This window comes from Babylonia areolata, chromosome 18 (assembly GCF_041734735.1).
Source record: "Babylonia areolata isolate BAREFJ2019XMU chromosome 18, ASM4173473v1, whole genome shotgun sequence".
NCBI lineage: Eukaryota > Metazoa > Mollusca > Gastropoda > Neogastropoda > Buccinidae > Babylonia > Babylonia areolata.
In genome coordinates this window covers 20,483,991-20,506,836 of record NC_134893.1, presented here as the reverse complement: position 1 = coordinate 20,506,836, position 22,846 = coordinate 20,483,991, and the positions used below count along the sequence as shown (strand labels likewise).

The 22,846-nt window shown below is 46.8% G+C and overlaps 1 protein-coding gene across 1 annotated transcript; it reads left to right on the top strand.

The window, feature by feature from the left end:
• The first annotated feature begins 2,527 nt into the window (after nt 1-2,527).
• LOC143292554 (uncharacterized) lies at nt 2,528-9,703 on the top strand. The gene is made up of 4 exons (XM_076602961.1): nt 2,528-2,943; nt 5,202-5,336; nt 5,597-5,734; nt 6,228-9,703. The coding sequence occupies exons 1-4, from the start codon at nt 2,727-2,729 to the stop codon at nt 6,284-6,286; spliced, it is 549 nt and encodes a 182-aa protein (XP_076459076.1). The 5' UTR covers nt 2,528-2,726; the 3' UTR covers nt 6,287-9,703.
• The last annotated feature ends 13,143 nt before the right edge of the window (nt 9,704-22,846 follow it).

The following is a 22,846-nucleotide window of genomic DNA, read 5'->3' as shown; positions in this document are numbered from 1 at the left end:
CATGTTTCCATAGTCAACCATACGCTTATATAGTTTATCTTCTGTATGCCTGGACACATACACGAAGGGAGTTTGGACACTAACAGGTATTTACATCTATTGACTTGGGAGACAGAATGAGTCTTCCCCATTCGTCCCGCTAGTTGTCCAGAAACTTTGGGATCAACTTCAGGCCACAACAGCGAGAATTTTTTTTTTTTTTTTTTTTTTTTTTTTTTTTCTAACCCATCATCTGCGCTGTATCAGTGGCCGCTCATTTAGATTCCCCCATACACGGCCACACCCGGGGTTCATCCGTTACAGTTCCAGCGTCGGCAGTCCGCAGGGAACCATCGCTGTTAGGTCTCCAGGGGGCCACACACCAGAGGAGACCATGTACTGCTGCTGACGGAATCACTTCGGTGGTGTTCAGTGGTGCCTGTTCTGATTTAACGTACTTAGGACACCACCTACTAAGCCCCCTACTGACGACAATAATGACTTAGTCGCGGAGTCTGGCGCATGATTAATGGCACATATATATATCGTTCCATAAACTTACTCAGTGATTATATTCATTGTGCAAGTAGCGCCGGATAAGAAAAAGGCTTTCCTTCATCTGAAAACGTCAGAAAACCATTTCAGGAGACTTAGCGTATATGTGTAGGCGTCCATCTCTTGTCTTTTTGTGAGACACTGTTTGAAAATGGTTACATCAGCAGCAACAACAATTAAGAACTGTCAGTAAAATACAACTAGTTCAAAACCCAGACGAGAGAGAGAGAGAGAGAGGAGGGGGAGGGTGGGAGAGAGAGGGAGATGACAGACAGACATCCCACCCCTATCATCTCTGGTTGCGAAAATCCATCTGTTGTATTGGTCGGTCCAAGCCTTGAGCCACACAAGTAGCGAAAACCCCAACGAATCCACTTTGTTTTGTTTGACACGCTGCTTGTGGGGAAGTCTGACAGCCTGTTACTGCACTCAGCACGGTACTTGTGGGTGGGTCACTGTTACTCTGTGAGCTCAGTGCATGTTTTCAGAATCAGTGCTGGGCGGAGGGGGCTTGGGGGGCGGGGGGGGGGGGGGGGGTTGGGGGGCGATAGGGTGAGGAATGTATTGGGGTTGGACAGACAGAGCAAACATCTTAGAGAAGGATAGAGAAGGATTTTACGTGCGATATTGTATTATATTGTATTGCATTGCATTGCATTACATTGTACTGTAACTGTACTTCCATTACATTGAATTGTGTTGTATCTATTGTCGTGCCGTGTCGTGCCGTGCCGTGTCGTGTCGTGTCGTGCCGTGTCGTGCCGTGTCGTGTCACGGTCGTGCCGTGTCGTGTTGTGGTTTCTGTTCTGTCCCAGGATGTTCCAGGCTGTCCTGCTTTCTCACAACGGATTTCTCTGTGTGAAATTTAGACTGCCGGCTCTCTCCACTGTCAGTTCTTTTTGTCACAATCAAGTTGACTGTTAAAGTGGATATTCTCAGTACGACACCATTTTGAAGGTTGCCAGGGACAACAATTTGTGCCCTCATGGTAATTTTTTTTTTTCCCCCGACTGAGATGGACTGATGAGGATGAAGACCTAGCTAAGGGTGGATACACGGCGTTCTACCGGAGATTGTCTTCGAACTGCTCAACTGAGGTCGCCTGATGTCAGTGTCGCCGCTTCGAAGTTGTAATGTATGAAAAAGATTCGTATTCTCAGTCTCTTTTTAAAACTGCCAAGACCATCATTTTCAGACTGCGCACAGCGGGCCTCTGCTAGCTCCTCTCCCATCGCTACAAACTGAAAATCTCCCACACAGACCAATATCCGTGTGACACTGATCGCTCCTCAAACTCCAGTCCATATCCTGCAAGACTCGACTGCCCACTACGGGAAGAGCGCACAAAGAAAAAGCATACACAACCACCTTCTAAGTATACATACCTACGTCCCTTCTGGCTATGCTCCACTAGGAAAAAACAATACTGTTTGATACCCAGGGGGTGGGGTCGGAGGAGTTAATTAATCCTTGCGCGCATTCAGTCCAGGGAGATCCGACGTATTCATGTGGCTTTTTTCAGGCAGTTTTATTTGGGGATGAAATTACTAGATGAGCCGCCCGGTTTGCTGCAAGTTTATGACGCAGTTCATAAAAAAAGGGCCAACCAAGTCTGAAAAACAACCACTGACAGTGCGGAATGCTGCTGACGGTCGTGCTAAAAATAGAAATGGATTTCCCCCATATTAAACATCGGTCTCGTCAGCAATCGAAGTTTTTAGAAGAAAAACATTTAACTTAAATGAATAAGATGCAGTTCGACAACTCAGATAAAGTCTATGGTCGTCCCTTTAAACTCTTTATATGACAAGAGTAGAATGAGGGTGGAAATATGTAAGAATATGCATTTTCTAGACAGACAGTATGTCGCAAGTCACAGTCATGTGCTTCTGACATTGCCTGCACTGAGCATGCGCACAACACACCATATCCAAACAACCAATGATATTTCTCTTTACGTCATAGATGAACTGATCAAAACTGGCCGCTGCCTGCGCCTTCATTCATGACTGCGAGCTGACAGCAGTCCACACACGTTGACTGACCACGTGAAGAAAATTAACACTATCCGAAACCACAGAGGCTTCACCAGAGACCCTATACTGCCGTCGACGCTTGAGGACACTGACTAAACTCAGTTACGGCAGATTCAGCTTTTTTTTCTGCACAAATATTTTCACTTCGTTTCCAGAATGTTCGGAAATCGCCGGGGAAACACCGGAATGGTCTCCCTGATAATTGCTACCTTTCTTTGTTTTGGCGTTGACATCGTGCTGTCCGAAAAGCCAGCGAGGTGCGGGATGTTCGAGTATTACGATTCGAACATGGACAACTGCGGTCCGTGCAGAGAAATCTGCCAGCACATGGAACTGACGAGGACAGAGAAACAGTGTAGAGCACAGTGCTCCGGTGAGTGTCAGTCTGTGAATCTGTTGACTGCACGATTTCCCCCCCTCCTCATTGAATCGTTTCGTTTTATTTGTTTGTTTGGTGTGTGTGTGTGTGTGTGTGTGTGTGTGTGTGTGTGTGTGTGTGTGTGTGTGTGTTTTGTTTTTGTTTTTTGTTTTTTTGTTTTTTTTCGATAAGTGCATAATTCTGCTGACTAACTCAAGTTACCTAATTCAGGCTCTCCGACTCTCTCTCTCTCTCTCTCTCTCTCTCTCTCTCTCTCTCTCTCTCTCTCTCTCTGTGTGTGTGTGTGTGTGTGTGTGTGTGTGTGTGTGACAGTGTATCTTGTCTTTAGATTGTTGTCGTTTATTCAGATCAGTGTCCATGTCGAATATGGATCATGGGATTTATTCGTGGATTTGTTGGCGGATCCTAAATCTATGTTGTGTAAATCCACTGAGTTTAATGTTCCCAGCGATCCGTCTCCCCCCCCCCCCCTCCTCACCCTCCCCCTCCCCCACCCTCCCGTCCACCCCAACCCCACCGTGACTACCCACACCACCCCCGGAATTAATTCCCACCTTCGTGTGAAAGTTTTCTTCTTCTCTCCATTCGAGTGTCTGTCTGCCCGCACACAGACGGCTCTGTTTTAAGATTGTTAACCGGCGGGGCAAGTGCACACACACACACACACACACACACACACACACACACACACACACACACACACACATACATACATACATACATACATGCACGCATAGAGCGAGAGCGAATGAGAGAGGGGGGTAGAAAGAGACAGAGGTGTGTGTGTGTGTGTGTGTGTGTGTGTGTGTGTGTGTGTGTGTGTGAAGGCCCATCATCACTGGTTTTTGCGAAGGTCAGGCATCTGTTCCTTTTTTGTGAAAAATTTACTTTGAAAATATGTGGTGTAGCGTAATTCTTGAAGCTGAAAGTGATACACCCATCTCTCTCTCTCGCTCACTCGCTCACTCCCCATGCGCCCCCCCCCCCATCTCTCTCTCTCTCTCTTTCTCTCTCACCGTTCTTTATTATGGATGTTAACACAGAAGTCCCTCCCCCCACCCCTTGTCACGGGCAGAAAGGCCAAAACAATAAACCATTCAGACTTCAGACTCTTTCTCTCTCACCCCTCTACGCTACCTCTGCTCTCTCTCTCTCTCTCTCTCTCTCTCTCTCTCTCTCTCTCTCTCCCTCCCCCTCCCTCCCTCCTACCTCCTCTCTCTAATATAATTCTCTATCTCTCTCACAATCTCTTGCCACCTCACCAATCCCTGCCCCTACCCATCCGGAAAGCCCCACCCCCACCCTCCAACCCCGCCCCCTTACCCTCTCTTCCCACCCGCCGCCCGCCAGACGAAGACAGTGCCAAGCCCTTGTCTGGCTGGCTGGCTGGCTGGCCTTTTCATGTCTCCATCGATAACTTGACGTTTTTTTCCAACTGAGTAACACGTACGGAAAAAAGCTCACCGAGTTTTCTGCCTGCCTGTTGCTGCGTTGCGATTTGTCGGTTGTTTGTGTGCCCCACGTAATGTTAGCGGCGCACCCTGTTTGTCACCCGCAAAGGTGAACCATGCGAGTGCACTTTTGACAGTGTGTGTGTGTGTGTGTGTGTGTGTGTGTGTGAGTGATAGCCGATTGAATGCCAGTTTGCGTCGGTGTAAGCTCATGGCCAGTGCACTCCACTTATCAAAAAATAGCCTATTTTTAGACCGTGGGCCCGCCCCCGATGGCGTTGTTATTTACAAGTGTATTCATGCCGAACACTCAGCTTTTATCACAGATTGGCATAAGTTTACAGTTGGGCCAACAGCAAAGTGAGAGCTGTAATATCAATGGTTTCTCCATTGCAATGGGAAGGCATTTACTGTTTAGTCTTTTGTGTAATGACTCTCAAACTAGGAGGAAAGATTGCACTGGCTCTTAGTGCTGCAGCCTTGGGGGCTAGCTGGCCTTTTGGAACCATCCTAATGCTGACCGTCCTAGAACCCTCTTGGCCGAGAGATTGGGGGTGTAACTTGGGCGAGACACTCGATCTCCACTGTAATCAAATTCAAGCCCAAATAGTCGGGACAGCAGTTGCCTCTTCTGCTGTTCTGATGGTCATAGTCTGTCACGACTGACTATCATATATAGTCATGCCGAAACCCACGCACACAGCCTAGAAAACGCACAAGCGAGAGTGCTCGCATAGTTAACCTTACAAATTAAAAAATGTTTAGTTGTTGTTTTTTAAGATTAATGATGCTGTCCCACAGATTACCTGACGGCTGCCACGTGCACCTACCGTCAGTACTACGACGAGGTGGTCCAGAACTGTGCTCACTGCGCAGAGCTGTGTGTCCACAGTGACATCAAGGGCACCACCAAGCAATGCTCCTCCAGATGCGACAGTGAGTGTGTGTGTACACACAGATGCAGACACACACATACACCGACAGACAGACCCAGACACACATACACACACAGACAGACAGACAGAGAGAGAGAGAGAGTAACGCCCACACACGCACGCACGCAGGCGCGCGCGCGCGCACGCATACCCAATGATTATGTTATTGATAATATATGTGTATATACTCTGTGTGCGTGTGTGTGTGTGTGTGTGTGTGTGTGTGTGTGTGCGTGTTTGTGTGTGTGTGTTTGTGTGCAGAATACCTTAAAGCGGAGAACTGCACGGAGGACGAGTACTTCGACGAAATGAACACCTCGTGCTCGGCCTGCGCCCAGCTGTGCAGCCAGCGTGACCCACGAGGGGACACCACCCCGGAATGCTTCCACAAGTGTCAGAGTGCGTTTCCTTTCCATTTTTTTTCATCTTTCTTTTCCTGCTTTGTTCCGTAATGAAATCAACTAAACCCAGCTGTAATATCAATACAAATAAAAGACACGTCTTATTTTCTGAGGTTTCTTATCCAAGGTTAAATAAGTTTGTTTTGTTTTGTTTTGATAAGGAAATGGAAAGCAGATGATGGCCTGCTTTGTTTGCTCCTCGTCTGGCACTGATTCATACTGCGTTTACTTCAGTCAAAATCTGGTTTTATATTGCATGGAGTCTTCTTCCAGTATAGATCCACTCCACATCTGCCACAAGCACGCACGGTTGCAGAGAGAGAGGGAGAGAGAGTGTGTGTGTGTGTGTGTGATGGAAAGAGAGAGCAAGGGAAAGAGAGACAGAGAGAGATGAGGGAGCAGGCAGAGAGAGAGAGAGAGAGAGGACCTCTTGTCCTCTCGAAGCCTAGCACGCAGCCATTTCATTCTTGTGTTGTGTTCTCACTGCACAGAGTACTTGGAGAAGCACCCCCCAGGCAACATTGTCATGGAGTCCCGACGCCGGCGGTGATCTGCCCAAGGGAGGCAACCCCGGCCAGAGCCGAGCAGAACCCGACGACGACGAGAGCGGAACCTCCTCCGTGCACCCCGGCATCATCGTCACCGTCCTCATTGGCATCTTCATCGTCACCGTCACTATCGGTGTCTTCGTTTGGAAGTGGGTCCAGTTCAGACGCCCTGCCTACACCCCTGCCCCTTCCGTGGATGCCGTTGTGGGCGGAGACGAAGAGAACCCCCTGACCACCCTCCAGATGGACGAAGACCTCGCCGGCACGCAGTCGGCGGGAGGACAGGAAGGGGGTCGTGGGAACGGGAACGGGGAAATGGGTCACGGGAACGTGGAAATGGGTCACTGGAACTGGGAAATGCGTCAAGGGAATAGGGTAGGGGATCACGCCTACAGAGTGATGATTGCGGGAGTTCAGGAACAAGATCCGACAGCCTCTAGCGCCCTCAGTCTGATTACAACTCGAGTATCTGTTATCTGAGGCTTTGTAATTAACCAATAATTGGCGAACCATTTGCGTTTCCGCGAGGGAAGATGAGGATGCATTAATCAAGGGCTGTAGCGATGAGCTACCGTGGCCAGTCGATAACGTTCAGCGCCCCGTGGTTTCCGAGAGGACAAGGGGGAGCAAAAACCCGACACACATCGTGTGAAAAGGGTCTTTGGATACGCGTACGCCGCTGTTAATGCGGGCATCGTCAGAGCCCAGCACAATTGTTGTCTCACAAGGATGTGTGTGAGCATGATCATAGTTATGTGGTCAATTTTTGTTAGCTGGATAATTTTGTGGTCGTCTTTTTTTCTTTCTTTTTTTTTAGCTTGGTGTATGGTCTTTCTGTTTTTTTGTTTTTTGTTTGTTTGTTTGTTGTTGTTGTTTTTTTTGTTTTTTGTGGTCGTGTTTTCAATTTGATGATTTCGTTGTTGTTGTAACTTTGTAGTCATGTTTTCAGCTTGACAATTATGTGGTGGTGGTTTTTGCTCGATAGGTTGCTGTAAAAGAAAATTGTATGTTCGTTAAATAATGAGTTGGGACGAATACTTGATTAAAGTCTTGCTGGCGACAACCAGTGCTTTTAAGCTTGATAGTTTTATGTGGTAATGTTGTTGTTGTTTTTTTTTTTTACTTGTCGCTATGTTATAGTCAGTTTGGTGTGTTTTTTTGTGTTTTTTTTTGTTTTGTTTTTTTAGTTTTAGCGTAATATTTCTGTGAACATAAATTCATTGCCCCGATGGCCGTAAAAGGCAACAGGACCTCTAACCCTTAACCCTTTCACCGCCAGTCAATTTAGAATGCAAAAGTCCCTTGTGTTATAAACACAGAAAATATGGTGTCTGAGACAAGCTGGGGATTCCCCCTGTGATGTGTAGAAAATACGGCCTATCCTACCACCGAACATAAAGAGCAGTAGGTTCATGGATAACAGACCCATGATCTGGTCACCCTTCAGTGACATGGGTCCTCTACCTAGCTGCTGCATAAATGCGAGTTTGGCACTGAAAGGGTTAAGCGAATGATATATCTTGTCGCCTTTTAGGTAAGTATATTTTGGTTTTGTTTCTGTGGTGTGTTTTTTTTCCAGCATGATAACTTTGTGGTCGTCTTTATGGCTTGAGGTGACGTTTTCAGCTGGTTAATTTTGTTGCCATGCTTGTATTTAGCTTGAGATAACTTTGTGGTGACGTTTTCAGCTGGTTAATTTTGTTGCCATGCTTGTATTTAGCTTGAGATAATTTTAGTGATCCTGTTTTCAGTTTGAGCATTATGTGGTCGTGTTTTCAGTGTGATGATCTTGTTGCTGTTGTAACTTTTTTGGTCATGTTTTCGGTTTGGTGGTGGTGGTTTTAGCTTGAGAAATTTGTATCAAAACATTGTAACATTAGTTCAATAATGAGTTGCCTTGTTACAATGAAACTGTACATATTAGAACGGTTGCTGTTGTAACTTTTTTGGTCATGTTTTCGGTTTGGTGGTGGTGGTTTTAGCTTGAGAAATTTGTATCAAAACATTGTAACATTAGTTAAATAATGAGTTGCCTTGTTACAATGAAACTGTACATATTAGAACGGTTGCTGTTGTAACTTTTTTGGTCATGTTTTCGGTTTGGTGGTGGTGGTTTTAGCTTGATAAATTTGTATCAAAACATTGTAACATTAGTTAAATAATGAGTTGCCTTGTTACAATGAAACTGTACATATTAGAACGGTTGCTGTTGTAACTTTTTTGGTCATGTTTTCGGTTTGGTGGTGGTGGTTTTAGCTTGATAAATTTGTATCAAAACATTGTAACATTAGTTAAATAATGAGTTGCCTTGTTACAATGAAACTGTACATATTAGAACGGTTGCTGTTGTAACTTTTTTGGTCATGTTTTCGGTTTGGTGGTGGTGGTTTTAGCTTGAGAAATTTGTATCAAAACATTGTAACATTAGTTCAATAATGAGTTGCCTTGTTACAATGAAACTGTACATATTAGAACGGTTGCTGTTGTGCCTTTTTGGTCATGTTTTCGGTTTGGTGGTGGTGGTTTTAGCTTGAGAAATTTGTATCAAAACATTGTAACATTAGTTCAATAATGAGTTGCCTTGTTACAATGAAACTGTACATATTAGAACGGTTGCTGTTGTAACTTTTTTGGTCATGTTTTCGGTTTGGTGGTGGTGGTTTTAGCTTGATAAATTTGTATCAAAACATTGTAACATTAGTTAAATAATGAGTTGCCTTGTTACAATGAAACTGTACATATTAGAACGGTTGCTGTTGTACCTTTTTGGTCATGTTTTCGGTTTGGTGGTGGTTTTAGCTTGATAAATTTGTATCAAAACATTGTAACGTTAGTTAAATAATGAGATGCCTTGTTACAACGAAACTATACATATCAGAACGATTACTTGATTAAAGTCATGTTGGTGACCCACAGTGCATTTTTTTTTTAGCTTGATAGTTATAGGCTATGTGGTAATATTTTATTACTTGCCATTCTTTTTTTTTTTTTTTTTTTTTTCCTTTTTCTTCTTCTTTTTTTTCAGCTTCATATCTTTGCGTATATAAATTCACTGCCCCGATGGCGGTAAAAGTCTTTGGGGCCTTTAACACTTAATTGAATAATAAATATATCTTGTCGCCATTTAGCTTCATATGTTGTGCTCCTTTTAGCTTGAAGTATCTCGAGTCTTCTTCTCTCTCGGTCTGTCTCTGTTTCTATTTCTGTCTCTCTGTTTGCCAGTCTGTCTGTCTGTCTGTCTGTCTGTCTGCCTCTCTCTCTCTCTCTCTCTCTCTCTCTCTCTCTCTCTCTCTCTGTGCCTGTCTCTGAGGGTATGAACGCACGCTCTTTTTATTGGTTTATTGGATTTTTGCACTTTTCCACAGTCTGTTCACAAAATCTTTGTAATGTATCAAAATAAAGTAAAATATAAAAAGTGACCAAAGCTCTGTGTGTGTGTGTGTGTGTGTGTGCGTGCGCGCGCGCGCGCGTGTTTACGTGTTTACGTGTGTGTGTGTGTGTGTGTGTGTGTGTGTGTGGGTGTTTACATGAGAGGAAAGTGGCAGTATGGTCAACATGTTTATCTGGCAATAGAGTGTCCGTGTGGTCCTTGCCGCTCGATTCCTACTCTCGACTCTCGCCCGGGCCTCAGTTTCTCCAAACTTTGACTGGAAAATCAAACTGAGCGTTGTCTTCAGTTTCACGTCTTTCCACTTGAAGTGATATCAGACGGAAAAACAACAACACACACACACAAAAACAAACAAACAAACGAAACAAAAACAAAAAAACGTGGGGGTAGAGGTTGTGGGAGGGGGAGGGGCAAAAAGTGTGTGTATGTGTGGAGGGTGAATAGGGAGAGGCAACGCAAGGGAAAATGGAAACGTTATAAACGCCAACATCAAACGACTATAACAACTATAACAAATGTCCTATAGGACTACGCAGCAAACCTTCTGCAATAACAAATAACATATTGGAATTGTTAATAACACATTCAAAAGAACTTTTGGTGAAGTCTGGCAAAAAAAACATTTAGATTCTGACATTCGGATATTACATGATTGCTAGAAATATGTTCTCCACATATGCTGAACTTAGTTATAAAAGCGTTCAGTTTTATCCTGTTTTATAATGTATGAATCTGCCTTAATCTTATTGAATTACTGTATGTATTTGACTGATTGATAGTTCCCGGTTGTTGAACATTAATTACACTATGGTTTAAAGCTTTGCCGTTTTCCTGGTATAATTCTCTGACTTTGTTCCACGATGTTTTTTTTCTAGTATTCGATAACCCTCTTGTACAGACAGACAAAACTGAGCGTCTAGTCATTCAGATGAGATGATAAACCCGAGGTCCCGTGTGCAGCACGCACCTGGCGGCACTGAAAAACAACCTTTGGCAACTGACAAAAGTGTTAACCTCTGACTGAATCCTGTGGAAGAACTCGGTCAGTCTGCCGGGTAGGTACACAAACATAATGTATACATGCACTCAGTGCCGAAGTGCGTTGGGTTTGCCTTGCTGCTATCACACATCTGCCCAGCAGATGTGCTGAAGAGTATATGGATTTGACCGAACGCAGTAACGCCTTTTTGAGAAACTGGAACTGAAAGCTGTGACTCGACGTTAATAACTACTGAATGTGCGTGGTGGGTTCGACCCGGGAACATCTCGCCTGCGGCTGGCCGGACGCTCTTTGTTGACACTACGCCCACGCCTTGTGCATTTTGATACCTCACCTGACAGCTTTCCTCTGCTGCTCCTCCTCCTCCTTCTCCTCCTCCTTCTTCTTCTTCTCCTCCCCCTTCTTCTTCTTCTTTTTCTTCTTCTTCTCCTCCACCTCCTCCTTCTCCTCCTCCTTCTTCTTCTTCTCCTCCCCCTTCTTCTTCTTCTTTTTTTTTCTTCTTCTCCTCCACCTTCTTCTTCTTCTTTTTCTTCTTCTTCTCCTCCCCCTCCTCCTCCTCCTCTTCCTTCTTCTTTCCCTCCTCTCCTCCACCTCCTCCTCCTCCTCTTCCTTCTTCTTTCCCTCCTCTCCTCCACCTCCTCCTCCTCTTCTTCCTTCTTCTTTTCCTCCTTTCCTCCACCTCCTCCTCCTCATTCTTCTTCTCCTCCTCCTTCTTCTTCTTCTCCTCCTCCTCCTCCTTCTTCTCCTCGTCCTCCTCTTCCTTCTTCTTTTCCTCCTCTCCTCCTCCTCCTTCTTCTTTTCCTCCTCTCCACCACCACCACCTCCTCCTCCTTATTCTTCTTCTTCTCCTCCTTTTCCCTCTTCTTTGTCCCCTCTCCTCCACCTCCTCCTCCTTCTTTTCCTCTTCTCCTCCACCTCCTCCTCCACCTCCCCCTTCTCCTTCTTCTTCAAAGACCGCAGCTGCCGCGTTCAATCGTGTGTGGGAGGCAATGGATTTTATGTTCGTATGGTGTTAATCATTGGCGTTCCACAGGAAGAATTCCACGCTCCTCACATCAACATCGGTGAGACAGAGCTGAAGTCGGTCCACCAGTTCAGCTACCTAGGCTGCACCATCTCGTCTGACGCCAAGATCGACAAGGAGATCGACAACAGACTTGCAAAGGCAAACAGCGCATTCGGCAGGCTGTACAAGAGAGTGTGGAACAACAAACACCTGAAGAAAGACACAAAGATCAGCGTGTACAGAGCTGTTGTACTGCCCACCCTGTTGTATGGCTCCGAAACCTGGGTCACCTACCGGCACCACATACGACTGATTGATCGCTTCCACCAGCGCTGCCTTCGCACCATCCTCAGCATCCACTGGAGTGACTACATCACAAATGTCGAGGTCCTGGAGCAGGCAAAGACTATCAGCATCGAGGCAGTGCTGCTAAAGACCCAGCTACGTTGGGCAGGGCACGTGTCCAGGATGGAGGACCACCGCCTGCCCAAGATCGCGCTGTATGGCGAACTGTCCACTGGCCACCGTGACAGAGGAGCACCCAAGAAGAGATACAAAGACTCCTTGAAGAAAGCTCTCGGTGCCTGTCACATTGACCATCGCCAGTGGTCCGCAGTAGCCGCTGATCGAGAGACCTGGCGACGCACCATCCACCAAGCTGTCTCCTCCTTCGAAAACAACCGCAGGGCCAGCCTTGAGGACAAACGCAGAAGGAGGAAGAACCACGACGCTGCAGCCGCGAACCCAGACCAGACTTTCCCTTGCAACCGCTGCGGCCGACTCTGCTTTTCCCGCATTGGCCTTGTCAGCCATGAGCGTGCCTGCATCAGACGTGGACAACGCCCTTCCTAGATCTTCGTCAGCGAAGCCAGGCCATGATGATGACACGGGAGATGTGTAGTCTATACCTTTGACGCGAGCTGGCGCGGCTCACTTTTGCACAACACTTTGTTAACACCCCGAAAGGTAATAATGATTATGCTTATAACTGCTTAACAGTAATGTTGTGGGATTGGCAAGCTCAGAACACACACCCACACACACCCACACACCCACACACACACACACAGCCGTGTACCACCCTCCCCCCCCCCCCCCACCCACACACACACACTTCGTTTTTTCCTCAAACAGGGGGTCTGGGAAGACACCACAGGAATGTTGTGGGATTGGCCAGCTCAGACCCCCCACCCCCACCGCCACTCCCCCACACACAAATCCGCCCCCCCCCCACCACACCCAACCCCCTCACACACACACACACACACACTGCCAGTTACCTACCAAGCTGAGTTCCAGCCATACATTCCATGTTCCTCACGTGCAGTGGAGGATCACGGAGGACAGCACACTGAGTGGGACTGACCACCTGCCACAGGAATGTTGTGGTGCTGGCCGCCGGCCCAGAACGGCCTTGGGGTTCTGCGGTGTTTTGCGTTTCTCTGTCTGTCCCCAACCTTTGATTCAAATCTTGTTCTTTACCAACACACACACACACACACACTGACACACACACACACACACACACACACACACACACACACACACACACACACACACACACACACACTGATACACACACACACACACACACACACACACACACTCACACACACGCGCGCGCACACGCGCGCGCACACACACACACACATACACATGAATGCACACACACTCATCATGCACGTGCACGCACACACAGAGGAACGCCGCGGCGGCAAACAAACACCCCCATAGCGCCCCTCCCCACACACACCGTAGAAACACACACACACACACACACACACACACACACACACACACACACACACACACACACACACGTGCATATACAAATGCACAGAGACACACAGACAGACGCACATGGACACTGAGACACACACACACACACACACACACACACACACACACACACACACACACACACCCTGAGATCAATACCCCACAAAGTACACCTTCCAGTGTCATTGTGCTTCAAATCAACTGCAGATCTGACGTCAGGGCAGAAGGAATGTTGTGGGATTGGTTCGAAACGACTCGTCCTGCCTGTCATTCAGTAATATGACACTGGGACCCCATAGGGTTCACTCGACAGCCCGGCTGAGAAACAGACGTACGGTGGGTAAGGAGAAGGGATAAGGGGGGCAGAGAAAGAGAGAGAGAGGGTGAGAGAGAGAGAGAGAGAAGAAGAAGAAGAAGAAGAAGAAGAAAGTGAGATAAAGAGATATGGAGTGAGAAGAAGAGTGTGAGGGAAATAGAGAGATAGAGATAAAGAGTGAGAGAGAGAAAGAGAGAGAGAGAGAGAAAGACTGAGAGAGAGAGAGTGAGAGAGAGAGAGTGAGAGAGAAAGAGAGAGAGAGAGAAAGACTGGGTGAGAGAGAGGGGGGCGGTGAAAGAGAGAGAGTGAGAGAGAGAGGGTGAGAGTGAGAGAGAGAGAGAGAGTGAGAGAGAGAGAGAGTGAGAGAGAAAGAGAGAGAGAGAGAAAGAAGAAGAAGAAGAAGAAGAAGAAGAAGAAGAAGAAGAAGAAAGTGAGATAAAGAGATATGGAGTGAGAAGAAGAGTGTGAGGGAAATAGAGAGATAGAGATAAAGAGTGAGAGAGAGAAAGAGAGAGAGAGAGAGAAAGACTGAGAGAGAGAGAGAGGGTGAGAGTGGGAGAGAGAGAGAGAGTGAGAGAGAGAGAGTGAGAGAGAAAGAGAGAGAGAGAGAGAGAAAGAAGAAGAAGTAGAAGAAGAAGAAGAAGAAAGTGAGATTATGAGATAATGAGTGAGAAGAAGAGTGTGAGGGAAACAGAGAGAAAGCGGAAGGGGGAAAAAAAGGGGAGGGGGAAAAAAGAAATTAAACAGAAAAAGGGGAAAAAGAAAGAAAGGGAAAAAAGGGGGGGAAAGGGGAAAAAAAGAAGGGAAAAAAAAAAGGGGGGGTAAAAATTGGGGGAAGAAATTGGGGAAAAAAAAAAAAAATGGGGGAAAAAAAGGGGAAAGGGGGGGAAGAAGGGAAAGGGGGGGAAGGGGGGGGGAGGGAGGGGGGGGGGAGGGGGGGAAAGGGGGGGGGGGAGGAAAAAAAGAGGAGGGGAGAATTGAAGAGAAAGAGGAAAAAGAGAGAAGAGAGAGAAGAAGAGAGGAAAAGAGAGAGAGAGAAGGGAGAAAGTAGAAAAGGATATGAGTGAGGAAGATGGGGAGGGAAATGAGAAGAAGGGGAGGGAAGATGGAGAGAGAGAGAGGGGGGGGGAGAGAGAAGAGAGTGAGAGAGGGGTGAAGAAGAGAGAGTGAAAAGAGATGAGAGAAGGGGGGGTTGAAAAGAGAGAGATAGGAGAAGGGGTGAAAAAAGAGAGAAGGAAGAAGAAAAGTAAGAAAGAAAGTGAGAGAAGTGAAGAAAAGGGTAGAGAAAGAGAGAGAGAAGATAGAGAGAAGGGGTAGGGAAAGGGGGTGAGTAGAGGGTGGGGAGGGGTGGTGGAGATAAAGGATTGAGGGGGGAGAGAGGGGGTGAGAGAAGAGGGAGAGAGAGAAAGTGTGAAGGGGGAAGGGGTGAGAAAAAAGGGTGAGAGAGGTGAGAAGAGGGGGTGAGAGAAGAGGGAAGATGAGAGAGGAGGGAAGGGGGGGGAGAGAGGAGGGTTAGAGAGGGTGGTGAGGAGGGTTTTGGGAGGAGGGTGGGAGTGGTTTAAAGGTATGAGAAAAGAGAAAGGGAAAAAAAGGGGGGGTTTGTTGGAGGGGGGTGAGAAGTGGGGTAGGGAGATTAAAAGAGGGGGCCGAAAGCGTATTTGGGGGTACGCCTCCTAACCCGGGCTCCGCCTGGACCGTCCGGGGTTACCTCTTTTTTGGGCCCTACCCTCCGGTTTTTTCCCCGCCCAACCCCCCTCCCTTTTTCCCCCCCCCCTTTTCTCTTTCCCCTCTCCTGCTCCATTCCTCTGTTCCTCCCCTCCCTTCCCCCCTCCCGGGGGCCCCCCAGCGTGTCCCTTCCCCCCCCCTTCACGTTTCTCTCCCCCTCGTCCCCTCCCCGGCCCCCGCCATTACCTTTAATATTCTCTTAATTTGCCATTGTATCTAAGGGGGCTGGGCCCCCTTTTCCCCCTAGGGGTGGGTTTGGGGGGCTCCCGGGTTTCTCGATGGTTTTGTTGTTTTTCCTTCTTTTGTTTTTGCCCTTTTCCTTTTTTTTCCTTTTTTCCTTACCTCCCCCGCTCTTCTCCTCTTCCCCCCCCTCCTCACCCCCAAACCCATCATAAAACAAAATTTCCCCCCCTTCCCCCCCCCCCCCCCCCCATAAACACTCCTTAAACCCTTACCCCCAACTCCCCCATGCAGCCCCAAAACTCTACACCAAAAACAAAAACCAAACCAGCAGGTTTAAGGAAGGGAATTCAGTTTTAAAACCCGAAAACGACTAAGTTAAAAAAACCTGAGAAAAAACCCACTGACATCCGAGGGGTCTGTGTAGAGGAGAAGAGAGGACTGGCCGTACTGAGTGAGTTAACGGCGTCCTGTATAAAGAACAACGCCACATGAATGAAAAGCAAACACAGGGAAAGAAAGAAAGAGAGGGAGATTGAGGGGGCGAGAGGTGGGGAGTGGGGGGTGGGGGGGGGGAGTGTGTGTGAAAGAGAGAAACTGAGAGAACGAGAGAGAACTGAAGAGAATGAGATAGTGTGTGTGTGTGTGTGTGTGTGTGTGTGTGTGTGTGTGTGTGTGTGTGTGTGTGTGTGTGTGTGTGTGAAAAAGAAACAGAGAGAGAGGGAGGAAGCAGAGAGAGAGAGAGATGGAGAATTTCATGTTCGGACAAATCCACATACACATACGTTGCACCACATCTACTAGGTAGACAACACACTTGTCAGGCTTTCCCATGTATATATGTATGTATGTAATTTTATGTGTGTGTGTGTGTGTGTGTGTGTGTGTGTGTGTGTGTGTGTGTGTCTGTGTCTGTGTCTGTGTCTGTGACAGTGATTTTCATGTACGGAATTTTGCTGCAGGACACGGCACTTATGCTGCCATTGGGTTCTTTTTTTTTTTTCTTTCTTTTTTTTTCTTTTCAGTGCGCTAGGGTTCGTGCTGTTCACTTGACCTCTGATCATCGTCTCATTCGAATGACTAGACACTCAGAGAGAGATGGAGAGAGAGGGGGGGGGGGGAAGAGAGAGAGAGGAAGCTTCGCAAACCGTTTAATGTTTTGGCCTCCAGCCAGTAAACATAGGTGCGCCGCTTGTAAATAAGATGAAGAAAACCACAAACTGGCTTGTAAGGAAAATGTAAGGAAACCATAAACTGGCAGTTAAGTGGATATGTTGGTATAATCATTTCTTCTTCATATCACTTTCTGTGAATAAAAGATCTACATTGCTACTCTCTGGAGACAGAGAAACGTGGTGAGATATACGCAAAGATGCGCGCGCGCGCACACACACACACACACACACACACACACACACACACACACACACACAATCAAGCAGACAGACAGATAGGAGAAAGGACTTGTTCCCATTGTTCTGTTCTTTATTCTCTACAGGCAATATTGACACCTACGCATTCATTTATTTACACACACACACACATTGACAACTGAACACACACAAGGTACACACACACACACACACACACACACACACACACACACGCACGCACCCCCCCCCCCCCCCCCCCCCCCCCCCCCCCCCACACACACACACATTGACAAACACACTCAAGGTATACACACACACACTCATACACACAGGCACAGACACATATACACATACAGAAACACACAGACACACAGACACACAGACACACAGACACACACACACACACACACACATACACACAGACACAGACACAGACACACACACACACACACACATACACACACTGTTATGGCTGTGGGTGGTGGCTTGGAAAGGGGACGGAAGTACGTGGGTGGGAAGCAGGGATAGGGCAGGGAGGAGGTGGGGGGTTGGGGGGAGGGAGGGGGGGAGGTTCGAGGAAAAGAAAACAAACCCAAACCAATGGCCAATGGAAGCTGATCCTACAATTGGACCGAGTTGTATGTTGGCGAGACTTCATTCAACAAAGTGTTCTCACGCGGGACAGCAAAAGCAGTGGTTTTTTGCGTGGGTGTGTGTGTGTGTGTCGTTTCATGAATGAAAAGAGCTGGCGTTCTGACTTGGCACACCCACGCACCCACCCACCCACACACATACATCCGTACTTGATCGTAACGTGTCCAACTCTTCCTGTCTCTGTCCCTCTTTTTCTGTCTCTCTATTTCTGTCTCTCTGTCTCTTGTTACCTCTCTCTCTCTCTCTCTCCCTCTCTCTCTGTCTGTGCCCATCTTTACGTTTCTCTGTCTCCAGAGAGTAGCAATGTAGATCTTTTATTCACTGAAACTGATATGAAGAAGAAATGCTTATACCAACATATCCACTGCCAGTTTATGGTTTCCTTACATTTTCCTTACAAGCCAGTTTGTGGTCTTCTTCACCTTATTTACAAGCGGCGCACCTATGTTTACTGGCTGGAGGCCATTGAAAACATTCAAGTTCAGTTTGCCAAGCTTCTGCCCCCCTTAAACTGTCTCTGTCACGCTTGTACATGGTGATTGTAACCTTGTGGTTTTGGAGCTGTGTGTATGACTGCACTCTCTCTCTGTCTCTCTGTCTCTGTCTCTCTCTCTGTGTCTCTCTCCCTCTCTCTCTCTCTCTCTCTCTCTCTCTCTCTGCAAACAGCCCCTGTTGAACTTAAAACTTACAGTGTAATCGATGACTCTCTCTCTCTCTCTCTCCTACTTCCCCAATGCCCCCCTCTCTTTCTCCAGTCATGTAGAATGTGTGTATGACCCCCTCCCCACCCCGCCCTCTCTCTCTCTCTCAAGACTACTGTCTGATTCATCATCTTCTTCCGCCCACGCATTGGCCACAGGCACACTTAACCACTCAACTGCTAACAAGTATGCTGGTCGGTGGAAACTGAAAGGCTGTCACTTCATTGAGACAGACCGAGTTTACTGTTCAGTATGTCAGTCAACATTAAAAAAAAAAATCATCTGGACCTCTTCCTCTGTGGATTACATTATTTTTGTTCAGCGAAAACAGTGACACCACTTAAGAATGCACAAAAAACAGAATTGACGCTAACCAGAAATCAGTGACACCTGTTAAGAACGCAAAAAAAGTGGAATCGACGCTAACGAGAAATCAGTGACACCAGTAAAGAACGCACAAACAGTAGTATCCACGCTAAGAAGAAATCAGTGATACCACTTAAGGATGCAAAAAAGTGGACTCGACGCTAACAAGAAATCAGTGACACCACTTAAGAACGCATAAAAATGGAATCGACGCTAACACGAAGAAATCAGTGACACCTGATAAGAACGCACAAAAAGTAGTATCGACGCCAACGAGAAATCAGTGACACCACTTAAGAACGCACAAAAAGTGGAATTGACGCTGACAAGAAATCTTCCTCTGTGGATTACATTATTTTTGTTCAGCGAAAACAGTGACACCACTTAAGAATGCACAAAAAATAGAATTGACGCTAACCAAAAATCAGTGACACCTGTTAAGAACGCACAAAAAGTGGAATCGACGCTAACAAGAAATCAGTGACACCACTTAGGAAAGCACAAAAAATGGAATCGACGCTAACAGTGTCGACGCTGACAAGAAATCAGTGACACCACTTAAGAACGCACAAAAAACAGTATCGACGCTAACAAGAAATCAGTGACACCAGTAAAGAACGCACAAACAGTTGTATCGACGCTAAGAAGAAATCAGTGATACCACTTAAGGATGCTAAAAAAGTGGAATCGACCTAACGACAAATCAGTGACACCTGTTAAGAATGCACAAAAAGTAGTATCGACGCTGACAAGAAATCAGTGACACCACTTAAGAACGCATAAAAAGTGGAATCGACGCTAACAAGAAATCAGTGACACCTGTTAAGAATGCACAAAAAGTAGTATCGACGCTAACAAGAAATCAGTGACACCACTTAAGAACGCATAAAAAGTGGAATCGACGCTGACAAGAAATCAGTGACACCACTTAAGAACGCATAAAAAGTGGAATCGACGCTGACAAGAAATCAGTGACACCACTTAAGAACGCACAAAAAGTAGTATCGACGCTAACGAGAAATCAGTGACACCTGTTAAGAACGCACAAAAAGTGGAATCGACACTGACAAAAAATCAGTGACACCTGTTAAGAACGCATAAAAAGTGGAATCGACACTAACGAGAAATCAGTGACACCTGTTAAGAACGCACAAAAAGTGGAATCGACGCTGACAAAAAATCAGTGACACCTGTTAAGAACGCACAAAAAGTAGTATCGACGCTGACAAAAAATCAGTGACACCTGTTAAGAACGCACAAAAAGTGGAATCGACGCTGACAAAAAAATCAGTGACACCTGTTAAGAACGCACAAAAAGTAGTATCGACGCTGACAAAAAATCAGTGACACCTGTTAAGAACGCACAAAAAGTGGAATCGACGCTGACAAAAAATCAGTGACACCTGTTAAGAACGCACAAAAAGTGGAATCGACGCTGACAAAAAATCAGTGACACCTGTTAAGAACGCACAAAAAGAAGTAACGGCGCTGACAAGTCATGGCTCCCACATCTCTTTTCACCATTACCTGGCAGTTAAGGTGTTAACAGGATCTAGGACTTTGATCTGACTGGCTGTGGTTGTTTGTTATGATTTCTTTTAGGCGTCCTCTGTCTGTCTGTCTGTCTGTCTGTCTGTATCGTGTGAGTGTGTGTGTGTGTGTCTGTGTGTGTGTGTGTGTGTGTGTGTGTGTGTGTGTGTGTGTGTGTGTACCTTGTGTGTGTCTGGGGTGTGTGTGTGTGTGTGTGTGTGTGTGTGTGGGTGTGTGTGTGTGTGAATGTGTGTGTATGTGTGTGTGTGTGTTTGTGTACCTTGTGTGTGTCTGGTGTGTGTGTGTGTGTGTGTGTGTGTGTGTGTGTGTGTGTGACAGTTACTGCCATGACTCAACGTAACTGATTATGTACGTGATTGAGTTTGATCCGGCAAAATCCGGCTTCCACACGCTCGATGTGACTGAACACTTCGCCCACGCCTTTCGTATTAGTTTGCGCACATTCGTCTACACTGGTTTCTTTTTTGTTCGTGGGCCGCACTGTATCATTCTGTGTTGGGTCCACAGCTGCCACATTAGTTCACTCCCCGTTCACTTGTGTGCTGTGCGACATGAATGGGGGTTTACATACATTAACATGACACTGATTTTATCCCACCAAGGAGACAAGGGGACAGCCGTTCTCCAGCTGTTTTCACGGCCAGGGGTGTTTGTGCATGCTGGGCATGTTCTTGTTTCCATAACCCACCGAACACTGTCATTGATTACGGGGACTTTAATGTGACAATGTGATTTCTGCATGCGTATGCTCACGAGAGAGATTCAGGCACTTTTGTTTGTTTTTGTTTGTTTGTATTTCTTTTTATCACAACAGATTTCTCTGTGTGAAATTCGGGCTGCTCTCCCCAGGGAGAGCGCGTCGCTACACTACAGCGCAATCCATTTTTTTGTATTTTTTCCTGCATGCAGTTTTATTTGTTTTTCCTATCGATGTGGATTTTTCTACAGAATTTTGCCAGGAACAACCCTTTTGTTGGCATGGGTTCTTTTACGTGCGCTAAGTGCATGCTGCACACGGGACCTCGGTTTATCGTCTCATTCGAATGACTAGCGTCCAGACCACCACTCAAGGTCTAGTGAAGGGGGAGAAAATATCGGCGGCTGAACCGTGATTCGAACCAGCGCGCTCAGATTCTCTCGCTTCCTAGGCGGACGCGTTACCTCTTGGCCATCACTCCATTCCACTTCTGGGGGATCGGAAAAAAATCTCTACCCTTAATCTACGAGGCTCCTATCCAGGTTTCGAACCCAGGACCCTCAGATCGAAAGTTCAACGCTTCACCAGTGATCAGAGTTCGAGGCCCCGTTTCGGAGTGGTGCCGTGTCTTTGGTGAAGGGACGTTACTCCGGCTTTCCTCACTTCACCCCTTCTTCTTCTTCTTCCTTGGCACGGACTGGGTTCCCGATAAACGTATATCGTACAGTCCAGCGGTGAAGTCTGCTGAGCTAACTGGGTAGGAAAAGGGAGTGGCCTGTGCCGGGGTGGTCTGCAGTGTGAATGGGATACTAACATCGATGGGGGAAGGTTAAAAGCGGTACAATGAGAGGGTTGGTAATAACAACACTCACAAAACAACAACTGAAACCACAACAATTCGAGAAATCATCCACAAAAACCCCCTTCCACCCTACCACAACTCAACCACAACACAACAGATTAACAACCCAAGCCAGCTCAACCCAACACAACACAACACACAACAGACTATCAACTCAAAACAGCAGTCAACAACGGCCACCCACAACACAATAACAAACAACCCCACAGATCATACCACCACAACCGTCCCCTCCCCTTCCCTCCCCCCCGCCCCCGTGGACCTCACCCCCACCCCACCCCCACCCCCATCGCCCCCCACCCACACACGCACACTCTCAAAACGACAAACGATCCCCCAAACAACTGCAACCCCAAAAGAACAAATCACAAATAACAACCTCCACCAAACAATACTTACGACCTCACAACACACACACACACACACACACACACACACACACACACACACACACACACACACACACACACACAAATCATACTACCAATCACTTTGATTTTGCGTTTCTCAAGGAGGCGTCGCTGTGTTCGGACAAATCCATATACTCTTCAGGACATTTGCTAGGCAGATGCCTGACCAGCAGTATAACCCAACGCGCTTAATCGGGCCTTGAGTAGGGCATATAATTTTTTATTTGTGTACCGCTCGGAGTGGATATCTTCTACAGAATTTTGCCAGAGGACAACACTTTTGTTGCCATGGGTTCTTTTTCAGTGCGCCAAGAGCGTGCTTCACACGGGACCACGGTATGTCATTTTCTCCGAATGACAAGACGCTCAGTTCGATTTTTCCAATCAAAATTAGAAGAAAGGGTGAGAGTAGGATTAAAACCCAGACCCTCACGGACTCTGTAAACGACCAAAACGATCCCCAACAAAACAGCTTGACTTTAACTCACTCAGTACGGCCAGTCCTCTCTTCTCCTCTACACAGACCCTTCGGATGTCCAGTGGGTGTCTGA